Source organism: Amphibalanus amphitrite, unplaced genomic scaffold (assembly GCF_019059575.1).
Source record: "Amphibalanus amphitrite isolate SeventyFive unplaced genomic scaffold, NRLGWU_Aamphi_draft 000136F_arrow, whole genome shotgun sequence".
In the NCBI taxonomy this organism is placed as follows: domain Eukaryota; kingdom Metazoa; phylum Arthropoda; class Thecostraca; order Balanomorpha; family Balanidae; genus Amphibalanus; species Amphibalanus amphitrite.
The window spans coordinates 940,026-954,946 of record NW_024881631.1 but is presented as its reverse complement, the minus strand read 5'-3'; the positions used below and the strand labels follow the sequence as shown (position 1 = coordinate 954,946).

At 46.1% G+C, this 14,921-nt stretch overlaps 1 protein-coding gene across 2 annotated transcripts; it reads left to right on the top strand.

Moving 5' to 3' along the window:
* The first annotated feature begins 3,997 nt into the window (after positions 1–3,997).
* LOC122382267 (Holliday junction resolvase MOC1, chloroplastic-like) lies at positions 3,998–14,486 on the top strand. 2 transcript variants are annotated; one of them, XM_043367376.1, is made up of 4 exons: positions 3,998–4,162; positions 4,377–4,442; positions 4,921–4,975; positions 12,430–14,486. In XM_043367376.1, exons 3-4 carry the CDS (start codon positions 4,964–4,966, stop codon positions 13,831–13,833), a joined length of 1,416 nt encoding a protein of 471 aa, XP_043223311.1. In that variant the 5' UTR covers positions 3,998–4,162; positions 4,377–4,442; positions 4,921–4,963; the 3' UTR covers positions 13,834–14,486. The 2 variants fall into 2 exon arrangements, with proteins under 2 accessions (XP_043223311.1, XP_043223310.1); XM_043367375.1 differs by lacking the exon at positions 3,998–4,162 and having other exon boundaries at positions 4,186–4,442.
* The last annotated feature ends 435 nt before the right edge of the window (positions 14,487–14,921 follow it).

Sequence of the window (14,921 nt, the reverse complement as noted above, 5' to 3'; positions counted from 1 at the left end):
GCGACACTTTACTTCTTATTCGGTTCTTATCCACATACCCACATGCTTTAAACATTTGACATATTTGAGGCGAACGGCTACGATCCACTTTCTTATGCATATTTGTATGTGAAGCACAGCCTAGTTTGTAAAGGTGCAAATGCATTCGTAACAATGATCATGCACTAGTGGCCTTAGACATTACGTTGTGCTGCGGGCAGGCCGGTGTACGAGGTGACAGGTGTGAATGCAGTAATAGGGGAGACCTGGGAGGTATGGGCCCCCTGGAGGTATGGGCCATCGCAGTTTTGAAGACGTGTTGCCCATTTTTACACATTTGACCGCGTAAGCTGGTAGCAGCCATTCCGTTATACAACCCATGTGATTTCCGAAATCTTCCTCAGTCTTCTTTGGCAATGAGCGGTGATGAAGCGTTTTTGCCCTCTTCGAGTAAACTATGGTACATACCGAAAATTCGTGATAAATTTGAAACCGGCTCCTTCTATGATGTCAGACCATCGCTAACATAAAGTTTAAAGCATGCAAATCAAGACTGGAACATGGTTGAGCTTACCAAAATACATATGTGCCCAAGTGACCTCTATGAAATAAGCTGTTGGCCGCTTATGCGGTTCCTGGTCTCTAAGAGAGATCAAGGTAGATACCACTACCAGCTGCGAGCATTGTTTTCATTGTCGAGAAAAGAATATGAAACATGGCACCGGCCCATACCTCCCGGGCCATGGCCCATACCTCCCGGTGTATTTTGACGGGTCGAAAAAGCGCATGATTTATTGAAAGTTATCTCGAGACAAAATTGGTTGATCCCAGCTGCCTAATATCAGGCACACTTTGCAGGCGAAAGGCAATTTCACGTACACAGAGTTAAAACCCATGTTTAGCCACTGCCCACTGGAAGAAAATTGCCTTTTCACAAAACCGGCCCATACCTCCCGGGTCTCCCCTACGTGTGAAAGGGACTGCCTAAGTGTGGAGTGGCTGGTTTGTACTCCGTTACATCGTAACGGGCTCTTGACGTAGTATTCTCAGTAAAAACATTCAAATTTGGTACTTGAACTGATTTGGTTAAAATTTGGCTATCACATTTGGAGCCAACTTATTTGCTAATTGCGTCAAGGGCGGGCAGCGCGGTGCGTGGATGCCTTTTGGTAAAGCTCACGTCCTGATATACAATCCTGTCCTTACCAAGCGTGCATCCATGTTTCCTCCATCCGGCTCCTCGTGCCGCTGCCTGGAATATTAGGCTATGCCTAATATACCAAGAGATGGAAAACTCTTCGTTGGTATGGATGCCTCGTGGTTCCACTGGTGATGTTCAAAACAACTGTCCCGTGTGTCAGGTAGGTCTTACTCACTTTCCGCTTCATTTTTTTTCGGCCACGTCCAGCGTCGCAGAAATCTATTTACCGTGATGCACAGTACACGTATTTATCGAGAACATTATGAACAGTGGCTTATTACTAGTGTCAAAGCGCCGGGAGACGCGAGTAATGACGTCACCGATAACTGTGACGTCAGCCAAAGATGATTAAATACAAAATAATAATCCATTTTCGACTGTTGTGCTCTGTGACGCCATTTTCAGGCTGGTGGAGTACATAAATCGGAAATCATAGATAAACACACGAGAAACATTACTTACATTACAGACTTTCCAGGTGTGTAATGCGTATGCACATGGAGACATTTGTGGTCACCTTGCATGCCTGCGGGGAGGCTTTTTAATGCTTCATGGCTGCTACTGGACTTGTAGTGATGAATACCCCAACATAATTATTCTTAGATTGTATACCTCCAAATGATGTATGTAGCTACTTACAACTGCATGTGAACGCTAAGGGGTTGTGCCACGTGTTGAAATCAGACACGAACTCAAAATGTCAAAATGTCAAGATGTGCCGTTTTTAAGAAAAGCTGTAAAAAAGCAGGGCTCGACTGTGACTTGAACCCAACCACATTAGAGTATACGAACAGGTGACGGCGATACCTCCCGTGTGCGGATGCGACACTGATTATTGCTAGATATTAGCAGTAGGCCGCCTGTGGGGTGCCTTTACAAACCTTATATCTCTGCAACCACTGGACCGATTCACTCGCGGTCTTTTGAGTGAGATAGCTTCTTCCTTTCTTACACGTAGTGTGCTGTTCTCGATGCGTATGGGTGACCCCTAATGCACGTGCCACGTGCAAAACGAAGAGGTGTCAGTTCGGTAACAAGTCTAATAACTCTGTAGTTAGTTTGCCGATTGCGCTGATACTTGGCATGGTTGTAGGCACCTGCCGCGCAATGCATTTCCATGTGTCACGGTTGGGGTGCCGCTGCACGTGCACACGGGCAGGGTGACGCTTCCAGATCTCGAGAACGGCTGGGCCGATTGTGATCAAAGTTGGCACACCGTTAGGGATCGGCGAGTAGGGTGCCGTGCACAAATCAGATGGAACTCATTTTGCACGTGCGCACGTGCAGGACGACGCTTCCAGATCTCGAGAACGGCCTGGCCGACTGTGCTCAAATTTGGCATGCCACTAGAGACTGGTTAGTAGGGTGCCGTGCACAAGTCAGTTAGTGTGTATTTCCATTTGCCAAGGTTGGGGTGCAGCTGCACGTGAGCACGTGTAGGGTTCGCTTCCAGATCTTGAAGTTGGCTGGGCCGATTGAGCTCAAACGTTGGGACAATCAGCGACACAAGCTGGGCCGATAGCGCTCAACAGTAGCCCAGTACCATCATAGAATAGAAAGGTAGCATGACATGATTCTACTTTGTGTGTTTTTCGACACATCCACCGTTAGCCAAAAATACTTTCAAACAAGAACGCCAATCTTCATCTGAGCAATTTCGTTGGGTGTGTGTGGTATTGCGGAACAGTATGCATTCAAGCGGCTACTTACGTCAGAGGCGGCAATGCGGCACAGCATGCATTCAGGCGTCTGACACTTCTGCCATCTAGGGAGGAAAAAGGAATGTTTAGCTGAGATGCCAGCCGCATCAACCGCACTCGGTAACCGGCATGACAAGCTTAAGTGGTTCGGCAATTGATATCGAGAAGGTGGTTGATATTGACACAAACGGTCATAATCCAGTTTGGGCAGTGGTCGGCTGGTACTTACCAGGGTGGTCCCTCATTTTTCGGACGCCACACTACAATAACTCGGTAATTACCGGGCCGATTGCGCTGAGTGCCGGCGACGGTCAAAGTTTCAGGAAAATGGAAATGAAGATGTTGACACACAATGTAAAAATCAATTTCGCAAATAAAAACATCCAACACGTCAGTTTTACTTCAAGTGTCTTCAATCCAAGCAATTTGCTTCTGAAACCAGTTTTGAAATATGGCAAAATAGCTTTCAGCGCCGCAGGCCAAATAGACTAGAATAGAAATAGACCGCAGGCCAATCGGTCCAGCGGCTGCTGAGATATAAGCCTCTCAAAAGCGTTACAGGCCGGGCCGGGCCGTAGGGCCGGGCCGCTCATACTGAGATTTTTCCGTTATATTGAAAAGACTCGCTTCGCTCGCTGCGCTCGCTCGCTCGTAACAATTCAAATTGCCTGGCATGTTTTCGTATCTGCAGGTTTGGACTTTTCAATAAATTACTTCTATTTAGAATTTATGATTTTTATTATATTTTTATGAAATCCGAATCTGAGCTTTATTACGGTCGGTTTGTAAACCAATTTGGTTAGTAGATGAAACCATGGATAAACCGCGTTTGTTGTTGTTTATGACAGTGGTCAAAGTGTTGTGCTTACCCTTCAGCAACAATGTAAGTATCGACAGATATTTGCTGTTTCCAACTATTCGCTTATTAACCACACTATTCGCTATTCTAATACATAATGATCAACTGTTCCCCAACCGTGAACCGACTTTGACCCAACTTGTAATGTTACAAAAATATAAGTTAATTTATCATCCCCACTTAGCTCCCGTGAGATGGGTATGAGTTTCAGATATTTATTTCAATGATACAATCTTCTTTTACGCGGGCGCCCTTGACTAAAATAAATTGTTCTTCTATATGAAAAATGCCAAATATTTAGAGCTTGATGCCAGGAATCACGTGCTCTAATATTTTGAAGAAATTTTATTTACAACCTAAAAACCTTCACGAAACTTTTCGTGTTTTCGGTGAACGGATCTAATTAGTTAAACATCACATATGGTAAACAATTTAATAATGCCAGTAAATAATGAACTGTTTCACAATTCAAGCGTTAACTATAGATGTGTCTTTATACATTCCACTTCAGATATAACCATTTGAAGCATATTGATGTGTAAATCAATAGATGTGTCTTTATACATTCCACTTCAGATATAACGATTTGAAGCATATTAATGTGTAAATCAATTGTAACTTGCTAATACATTCGCAGGTATAATACATCAATAGAAGTCACAGCCGCCAGGAAGTGGTAGTACGCAAAGCAAACATCGGCAAGGTAAGATCTTTTTTTTTTTTTGTTAGTGTAAATGTAAAGTCGAATGACTGAGGTTCTTTGTATACCTGCTTATTGTTAGCTTACTGTGTTCTCAAGATATCCCGGGGGCAGGTATCCGCCTCCGCCCCGTCGGTTCGAAGGTGGTCCGGAGCCCCCTCGGTGCGCGAGTTAACAGTCAACATCAAAGTTTGACCTCAGTCGGCTTGGATTTGATTTGACCTCGACCTGGCGCTCATTTTTGACATTGTCCATATGTAACGAATTGGCTACCTATCCTAATTTAATTGAATTACTTGAATATAAATATGTAAATTATGAGTTAAACCACAAAACCAGGTACTTCATATACTCTATTGCACTGTTCGTCTTAAGTAACATCATCCACCCTGATTGTGAAAATGATTCGGCGGTGAGCTGCTGCTACTTTACCCTGGGTCAAATAATCACGGTCGTGTTTACCTTGCGTTTTTGTTTGCAGGTCTCAAAAGTGAACAAAAGGCTTAAGGCAGGAATCCTCGAAAATGAAATCAATGGTAAGTAGAAACATAACTAAAAACTTACTTTTCTTACCGTAAAGTAAAAATTATTAGCATTTTGGCTTGTTCATATTTTGGGCTCTGGCCGCCGTCTTACAAGTCAGATCAGGCTCATTTTGGTTTACACACTCGTGAACAGATGTTCTAGATACCCTGAGTGTACCAAACTTGTACTTTGATTTTCAGGTCAGGGTCAGGTCATCACAGGTCACGGAAATATTATATCATGCATCGGTCACGTGACACATGTTTTATGGTCCATTTAGGCCATAGATTTCGAATTTGATGTCGTCTGTGTTATTCGAGGTCATTTGGAGCTGAATTTAGAAGTAGAAACATAACTAAAAACTTACTTTTCTTACCGTAAAGTAAAAATTATTAGCATTTTGGCTTGTTCATATTTTGGGCTCTGGCCGCCTTCTTACAAGTCAGATCAGGCTCATTTTGGTTTACACACTCGTGAACAGATGTTCTAGATACCCTGAGGGTACCAAACTTGTACTTTGATTTTCAGGTCAGGGTCAGGTCATCACAGGTCACGGAAATATTATATCATGCATCGGTCACGTGACACATGTTTTATGGTCCATTTAGGCCATAGATTTCGAATTTGATGTCGTCTGTGTTATTCGAGGTCATTTGGAGCTGAATTTAGAAGTAGAAACATAACTAAAAACTTACTTTTCTTACCGTAAAGTAAAAATTATTAGCATTTTGGCTTGTTCATATTTTGGGCTCTGGCCGCCGTCTTACAAGTCAGATCAGGCTCATTTTGGTTTACACACTCGTAAACAGATGTTCTTGATACCCTGAGGGTACCAAACTTGTACTTTGATTTTCAGGTCAGGGTCAGGTCATCACAGGTCACGGAAATATTATATCATGCATCGGTCACGTGACACATGTTTTACGGTCCATTTAGGCCATAGATTTCGAATTTGATGTCGTCTGTGTTATTTGAGGTCATTTGGAGCTGAATTTAGCTTAGGTCAGGTCACTTTCAGGTCAAATAAGGTCAAATTTTGAACTTAAAATTTTTCAACAAAAAAGGTGTCCATTGGATGCAGTTTGAGCTCACGAACACGATGGTGCTATTTATATTGGTGTACAATGTCAAATGCGTACTGAAAAATTGATTTGAAAAAAATTATAATTGTGATTTTTTGCAATAACGCGTATAACTTGGCCATTTTTTAAGATATTTAGCTAACATTTGCTAGAGTAAGTCATAAGCATGTGTTCTATCACATATACTCCGTTTTTTTCGAAAAGTCGAAAAGTTTTTTAGAAAAAAAAATAAAAAATATATACCGTAAAACCGTTAAGGGACAGTTTTGAGGTGTTTTGTTATATAACTTAAGAAGGGTTGGAGATAGAAGCATCAAATTGTCAGCATCTTATGTGGAATTTGGTGCTTTACATGCCTGCTATATTCAAGTTTTAAAAATATATACCTATATATTATTTTTTATCATTTTCATCACTGTCCCTTAGCACCCCAATGTGGGGTGTTAAGGGACACCTATTTTATTCCAAGAGATGGTCATCAAAGCCCACAATTGGGGTGTGAAAGGGCACAAAATTTATTTATTGAAATGTTTTGCATATTCTGTCACAAAACAAGTCAGGTTCATTCACCAGTAAAAGCCTTTTTAGCCAATTACAGGTAATGCAGTTAGCGCTTCTGAAAAATGTGCTTATTATAAGGTAAACAGAACCAAAAAATACCCTTCTGTCATCAACAAAAACCCAAAATTAGGAACGTAATATGACTAAAAGTTTTCCCCAAGCAACTGCCCCTTAACACCCCACTGTCCCTTAACACCCCATTTTACGGTATTTAGAATTTTATTATATATAATTTTCTAAATTTTCAAAAATTTGATAATCCGAGATAGGAGTTTGATAGCACAGTCTATTTTGAGTTCTCTCATGCAAAGATATTGGATCTAGCTTAACCCTCGCCCTGGCAGGGGGGGGGGTCGATGCGACCCCCCCCTAAGGTTTTTCGAAGATAGCGTAAAAACGATTTCGATAACTTGTTTCACGTCGCTACGTTTTTTTCACGTCGCCAAATTTCACGTCGCTACGCGGCGCCGTTCCGGCGCAATAAGACACATAAGTCCTGACGGATGGACGCACGTACGGACGACTTATAAATCATAATGCAAATGCAATGCAAAAAAACAAATTTGGCACAGCCTATGGGGCAACCTTTTTACACATGACCTGAAAATTTCAGGTCCGAGTGACCTTGGGTCAGGTCACCAGGTCAGAAAAACCGGTACAAGGTCATGGTCAAATTTCAATTTTCTTTTTGCACCTGTCCAACTCACAGTTTTCGACTGATTTCCTTCAAACTTTCAGGATGTGCTAAGTTCACCGAGTTGTATAACATATAGTTCGGGTTTTTTGAGGTCACTGACCTGAGGTCAGTTAGAGGTCATTACGTCGTAATGTTAAGCCTATGGGAAAATACTAAATTCGGAAAATACTGGAGATATCCGCTTCGTTCTATCACTTTTGTGCTTTGAAACCAAAGTACTTAACAGCAGGTCACTTGGTGCTTCTTTGTTTGGTGTACTAATCCATGGGTCAGGTCAAATGAGGTCAACTGAGGTCAAATGACGTTTTTGCCAATAACTTGGCACATAATGACGCTAGAGCTAAAAAAAATGGTATCATTGTGTTCCTGGTGATCAGCCGAATCGAATGATATGCGATATGATGCAATTTGGTTAACTTGAACTTAATTTATTAATTTAAGTTTACTTAAAGTTTAAGAAAAACTTTAAGTACACTTAAGCAAGCTAAAAAGTATATCATTCGACGCGCCTTGACGTGCTGAGTTCACTGGTGCTTTTCTTTTTGCTCTATCTTAATTAGATCAAAAGTTATCAGCGAAAAACTTTTGACCTGTTTTTAGCGAAATTTTTACATTTATACCCCCCAAAACCCCCCTAAATATTGACCTAGAGCAACCAAATTTGCACAGGGGCGAGAACTCCAGGGGGCCCACCTACCTACCAAATTTGGTGTTTCTAGGTGCCATAGGAGCCAATCGCGAGGGGGGGGGGTCGCATCGACCCCCCCCCCCCTGCCAGGCCGTGTTATGAAAAATGCCCTGCCAGGGCGAGGGTTAAAAACTAAGCTCTTGGGAGCGATTGCTGTGGTTCAATGTTTTGCGTCGAAATCGGCCAAACATGACGTCACTCTGACGTCACTTCCGGCCGACCTATAGTAGCTACGAAGTTCATATTTTGACACAAGGTGTCACATTGATGCAGCCGAAGGTACTGAAAATTTGGCGTCGATACGTTAAGCAGTTTGGAAGTTATTGCAGAAAAACGGGGGGGCTATGAATAGCCCCCCCCCCCACCCCTCCCCAATGTGCATTGGACTTGACTTTGTTCCCATTGCTCCAAGCGTCGTCTTATTGCGAGCTTTTCACTGTCGTTTTCACTGTCTTTCTCCAATAATCCACTCTGAAGTTTCACACGGACCATAGCCCCTCTCGTGGGGCGGATATCAAAGGTCAATGACCTGACCTGACCTTCTGGTGACCTTGACTCCAACCCTAATGCATGTGACCGAGATCGACATCATATCACATGTTTGAACGCTTGAAACCACGAAAAGACTGCGAAAGCGTGGCTAATGCGAGCCGACATACGCCGAATCGCAATCTGGCCAAACATTGCCTCAAGAAATAGGTCACAGGTCAATGGTCATTAGGGTCAGGGTCGTGAATTGTTTTAGAGTAGGTGTGAAATTGATTGACTCGAGGGTAGGTACTAAAAGTTTCGCCGCGATCGACCGCTTTTTACGAAAGTTATTTGCGAAAAACGGAGGGGGGGAGGGTCCGTTCGACCCCCCTATACGGTCGAGGGTTAACCTTCCAGGCGGTGGGGGAGCATTTCCCCCTTCAGTTTTTTATATTCGCCGCGATCGACCGCTTTTTACGAGAGTTATTTGCGAAAAACGGAGGGGGGGAGGGTCCGTTCGACCCCCCTATACGGTTGAGGGTTAACCTTCCAGGCGGTGGGGGAGCATCCCCCCCCTTTAGTTTTACATACATATATATACATAGGTGGGCACCGTTCCCCAAAATTGTAACTTCGTTACTCGTTCCTCCGTTCCCTCAAAACGTGACTTCCGTTACTCGTTCCTCCGTTCCTCTGTATATAATGTAACGGAAGTTCTTTTAGTCCGTTACTCCGTTACAGCAAAATAAAAAACGTTAAAATGTTGGGTATTTCAAACATTTTTGAGACCATTCTGACACAAACTAAACCCCGAGAAAGCGGAATGCCCACCAAATCTACCAAGACAGTGGGCACTGATTGGACACTAAACCTTGAAACGTCTGGTGGTACTGATGCGCATCACTTGTTCCCTGCCAGATGCCGGTTGCACTTCACGAACACTAGACGTTCCAGGTTGGCATCTGAGAGCATAGGCGGCGGAACGGGGGGGGGGGGCACCGGCGCACCGTGCCCCCTTTGATTTTGGCATTTTAACATTAGCCCTATGTGCGTTGCATGGAAAGAATGGGACAAAAAGTCGGCAGTGCCCCCCCCCCCCTCCCTTAATTGAAGATGTTCCGCTGCCACTTTCTGAGAGGGTAGCCCTTTTTGCACGTAGCACATCTTTTCCCATTGAGAACATGCGCTCTACTGAGGCGCTTGAAGGGACGCCCGTGTTGAACTTTGCGAACACATACTGCAACGCCGGCTCATTGCGGAAGGCCAGTACACTGTACACTGAGGCCATCTTCCGTCTTCAAGTCAGGGCTGCTCAATAATCCACTATTCCGCTGCTGCATTAATGTCTGTGGGTTAGCTGAAAGATCAACCCGCTCGGACAACGAAAAGTAACGGAGGAACGAAGGAACGGACTAAACTGTTAACTTGTAACGGAGGAACGAAAAACCAATGTAACGGAAGTTACTTGGTCCGTTACCCTTTTTAAAATGTAACGAGTCCGTTCCTCCGTTCCTAAAAATTGTAACGGCGTTCCGGAACGGAGGAACGGAGGAACGGATCGTGCCCACCTATGGTATCTATATTATGATTTATAACATGTCTGTACGACGTGCGTGCATCCGTGTGTCATGTCTTATGTGTCTTATTGCGCCTGAAAGGCGCCGCGTAGCGACATGAAATTTGGCATGTCAAATCGGTGGGTTGATGTGACCTCTGTATTAAAATTTGGGAATGATTGGCCCAGGGGTGTGCCGTCGGCACGTGCAAAAGGGCGCTCCCATAGCGATAACACGGGGCTGGCTGACATGCCGATCGGACGAAAATTGGGCCTGCAGCGCTCCGTTCCCGAGCTTATTACTCGGCGGTGGGTGACTGCAGCGAGATGGCGTTGCCACCAATGGATAGAGGAGAGATGGGCCTAGCGTATTGATATGGATTTATAGCATAGCACGCGACACGTGCAAGGCAATACCCGCGGTTGCGAAAAAATGACCGATTTCGTGCATTGTGACGGGAAAATCGATGCCGCTGGAAAACGGCTTGACGGAATGAAATTGGTGTGGTGCCATTTTGCAGGCAAATGTACGTGTAATGATAGGAAAGCAAATCAAAAGTGATGATCCGTACCATTTCTTTAATAATGAAAAATTAAGTTGAAAATTTGATTCGCGCGGAGCGCGATGTCCTTTACAACATCAAAACGTATTGAAAACGCTGATCAATGGCCATGAAACCTACATATTCGGAAAGAGCATTCTTTTCTGACCAATATCCACCCAAAATATTATCGAAAAGTCAATAAACTTTTGTTAAAATGACTCAAACATACAACCATGTTTTGTTAACGTTACAGGTATTTTTCGACAAAATCCGATCGATGGCTTATGGCCGGCAGGTCATTTAACTTTTGGCAATAGCTATCAAAGCATGGGCTGCAATGCACCGCCCGCAAAGGGGAATTCCAAACACTGAAAATAAGCGCTCACCAGTAAACAGCACATTTTTGTACTAGGAATAACTCAGCTACTACTGGGCCGATTGCGCTGAAACTTGGACTGTGGGTGGAGAGGGCACTCATCTGGCGATGCATGGTCATGTGTGACAGGTAGGGTGGATCGATTGCACGTGCGCACGTGAGGGGTCCACCTATACATCTCAAGAACGGCTGGGCCGATATCGCTCAAATTTTGTACACTGTTGGGGATAATTTAGAAAGGTTGCTGGCACAAGTCATCTGGAGTCTCAGTTCGCGCGTGCGCACGCACAGTTGGCCGCTTTTATATCTCAATAACGGCTGGGCCGATTGCGCTCAAATTTAGTACATTACTTTGATCGAGTATGAGAAGGGTAACAATTTGTAGATTATGAGTAAGGTAGGGTAGGGTAAGGTAGGGTGGGGTGGGTTTGAGTTCGATAAAGGCAAACCACGAGAAAGGCTCAAACAACCCGCGACCAGCACCAGCATAACATGCCGTTCAAACAAATATCCAACTCCGACAAAATAAGACAAATAAATATCATAAGTTCCCACACCCAAACTAATGCCCCCTCAAACGCATCCATCAAAACGCACAGTTATAGCGCAAAATATGCCATCTAGTATATATATATATATATATATATATATATATATATATATATATATATATATATATATATATATATATATATATATATATATATATATATATATATATATATATATATCTCTCTCCAGAACCGCTGCGCCGACCGTCACCAAACTTTTAGTACCCTTCCGGGAATAACTTTTACAAATTGTGACAAAAAAAAATCCAAAGGCTATGCTAGGTTGGCCGCTAATGACGTCGGAGTGACGACATTTCTACCATTTTTGACCCAAAAAAGGTTTCGCGGGAAGAGCTGTCATGCCTATAGCTTTGATGATACATAAAAAATGTTCCAGACTTCTATTCACATACCAAATTTTAGATATCGATACCTCCCTTTTTTGGCCAAATCATAGCGAAAAAAAACTGTTCAAATTTGACGACTTAAAATTTTCAAACTTAATTGTTACCGCAATTCTAAACAACATAGCGCAAAACAAAGTCCACCATTAGACTCGCCGTGACGAGCTGCATCGAATCAATACCCGTTTTATGCAAAACTATCAACTTTGAAATTTGACCTTTTTTGACCGACATTGACATGACCTCCAGCAGAAAGTAACCTTAACCGTACCTGATGGTCTTATAACCAGCACCATTGAGTTGGAAATGAAAAATTGGCCATAAAACATGCATCGCACAGCCCTACTGAAGTCGGGTTCATATGTGCTGACCCTTGGTAACCTGACCTGTGACCTGACCTGGCATTATCAGTGACTTCCAATAGCAACATTTCCGAATCCTAAATGGTACTTTTTTGAAGGTAGGATAGTCCCTTTAAGAGTGTTCGTTGTCACATACAGTTGGGTAACTTCGTCTCTTTCGTCTGTTTGCATAGGACTATCGTGGACGGCCGTGGCGGCGCCACTATAGCCGCCGACGGAGCCGCTCACGGAGTCGCAGCCGCAGCCGCGCCCGCAACGGTAGTCCCAGGCGGACACCGGAGCGGGCGCGCGGCCGGCGGGACCAGTCGCTGCCGCCGCGTATGTACGTGGAAGCAAGGGTGGCCTTGTTTGGAAACAGCCACGCTGCCGCCCGAGCGTTCCCCCTGGGCCGCGACCTGGAGCTCGGGGCTACGCTCGGGCGGCACACCGTCGTCCCGCAGTATGTGCGGGGATATACCGCCGGCGGCATGGGCGGCCACTCCGCCGGCGACTGGAGCGCGATGCTAGCCGCCGCCGTCCGGCTGAAGACGGAGAGTGTCTGGCCCTCCTACGCCGTCGTCAGCGTTGGCGGGCCGGCGCTGCTCCCGAGGCCAGACGGACAGGCCAGGCGTCGGCGTCTCCAGGAGGGTCGGGAGCCGTCTCCGGTGCCTCCGTACCGGAACGCCCCGACCGCCGCCGCCACAGTCATCGCCAGCACGGAGACATTCGTCCGGGCGCTGCAACTCCAGGTCCCGGGCATCCGCCCGGTGATCGAGAGTGTGGTGCCCCTGCAGGACGCATCGAGGGCGGGCCTCATTGCCTGTCGCGAGCTGTCGGAGTCCCTCCGACTGGTCGCGAAAGACAATGGGGCCCTGTTCCTCGATGTAGAGGTGATTGTGCGGCGCCACCTGGCGGGTAGCGACGCACAATCGCCCAGGCCTGCCGGCGGCACCCAGCGCCCGGCCGAACGCCCTGCCGGTGATGTGGCGGCGCAGCCGGCGGAGTCGGCCGCGGGTCCAGCCGCTCCACCGATGGAGGTGGAGGTCGGTGGCGGCGACGGCGGCCCAGATGCGGCCATACGGGCCGCTAGGATGGCCGCTAGGAACAGCCTCGCTGCCGCCGAGACGGCTGATAGCTGTGCCAGAGTGGCCGCCTCTTCAGCTGAAGAGCTGGCGGAAGCACTGCTCAGTGCGTCCGAAGAGGCGACGGCAGCCCGGGTCGTGCGCGTGGCGGCCGACGCCGCGGACGCTACCCGTGCCACCGGGAAGGCGGTGAAGGCCGCGGCCGTCGCCGTCTCCGCCGCCACCGCTGCCGCTGCCGCTGCCGCGGCCACCGCCACCGCTGCTGCTGCTACTGTCGCCGCCGCCGACGCCACCGCCGCCGACGCCGCCGCCACCGCTGCCGCCGCTGCCTCTGCGGTGAACGTACCGTGGGCGTCGGGCTGGGTCCCGGGCCGTCCCCCGCCCGTGTCCGTGTCGGCCCCGTCACTTTCGCCTGAGGGCTATGAAAGTGACGGGGTACACCTGACCGCGGCGTGCTACGCAGCGGTCAGGCGTGAACTCTGGAGAATCATTGTGGCTGAGTTCAAGGCACAGTGATTCTCCAGGGCCCCCTCCCCCAGGGGCCTCTTTTTCGGCTTAGCAGGGAGTGGTGTGGCCTAACATTTGCATTGTAGTTGCATTGTAGTTGTTATTTAAGCCTTGCGGCCACATTGGGTAAAGGGGCACTCCTGGCCGCACATTTAGTGTGGCGTGGTGGCGAAATTTTTCTCTTTTTTGGCATAGCAGGGAGTGGTGTGGCTATATTAATTGTAACGTAAAGCTGTTGATTTATTGACTTATGTTGTTCCAGCCACATTGGGTTAAGGGGCACTCCTGGCCGCGCACTCCGCGTGGCGTGGTGGCGAAATTTCATATAAATAACGAACACGTGACACGGGCGATGTAATGTGTTGGCGATGTAATGCGATGTAATGTGTTGGCGAGGCGTGGTGATATGAGCTTCAGATGTTCACATGTCCGGCTGAATATACCAAGGACGTGTTTGTACATGCGTTCCAATGATGAACTTGATTTTATGTGATGCGATTCGTCTTCAGATGTTCACATGTCCGGCTGAATATACCAAGGACGTGTTTTTACATGCGTTCCAATGATGAACTTGATTTTATGTTATGCGATTCGTCTTCAGATGTTCACATGTCCGGCTGAATATACCAAGGACGTGTTTTTACATGCGTTCCAATGATGAACTTGATTTTATGTTATGCGATTCGTGGCAACACATTAGCCGTTTTAACGACGGCCATCTGGTACACATCTGGTGCACATCTGGTACAGATTAGGTGCAGATTTGGTCAAATCAGGTTCAGTGTGTCTCTTAGCAGCTATCAGCTAGGGTTGCACTAATTGCTTATATGCCTGCTTTGTCACATTATCAGAGAGCATCATCGATTAAAACACTGAAATAAATTCATAAAATGAAGATATTTGCTGTAAAAGAAATTAGGTGCAGATTTGGTCAAATCAGGTGCAATCGCCGGATAGCCCGTCGTGAAAACGGCTACTAGATGCCGGCAGCGCTCTTGCGTTGCCTTGGGCCAGAATTGGAGGAACGGTACTGAGGGCACTGCTATCGCATGCTTTCGATCCTCCAATTCTGGATTATCGCTTTATTTGATACGTAT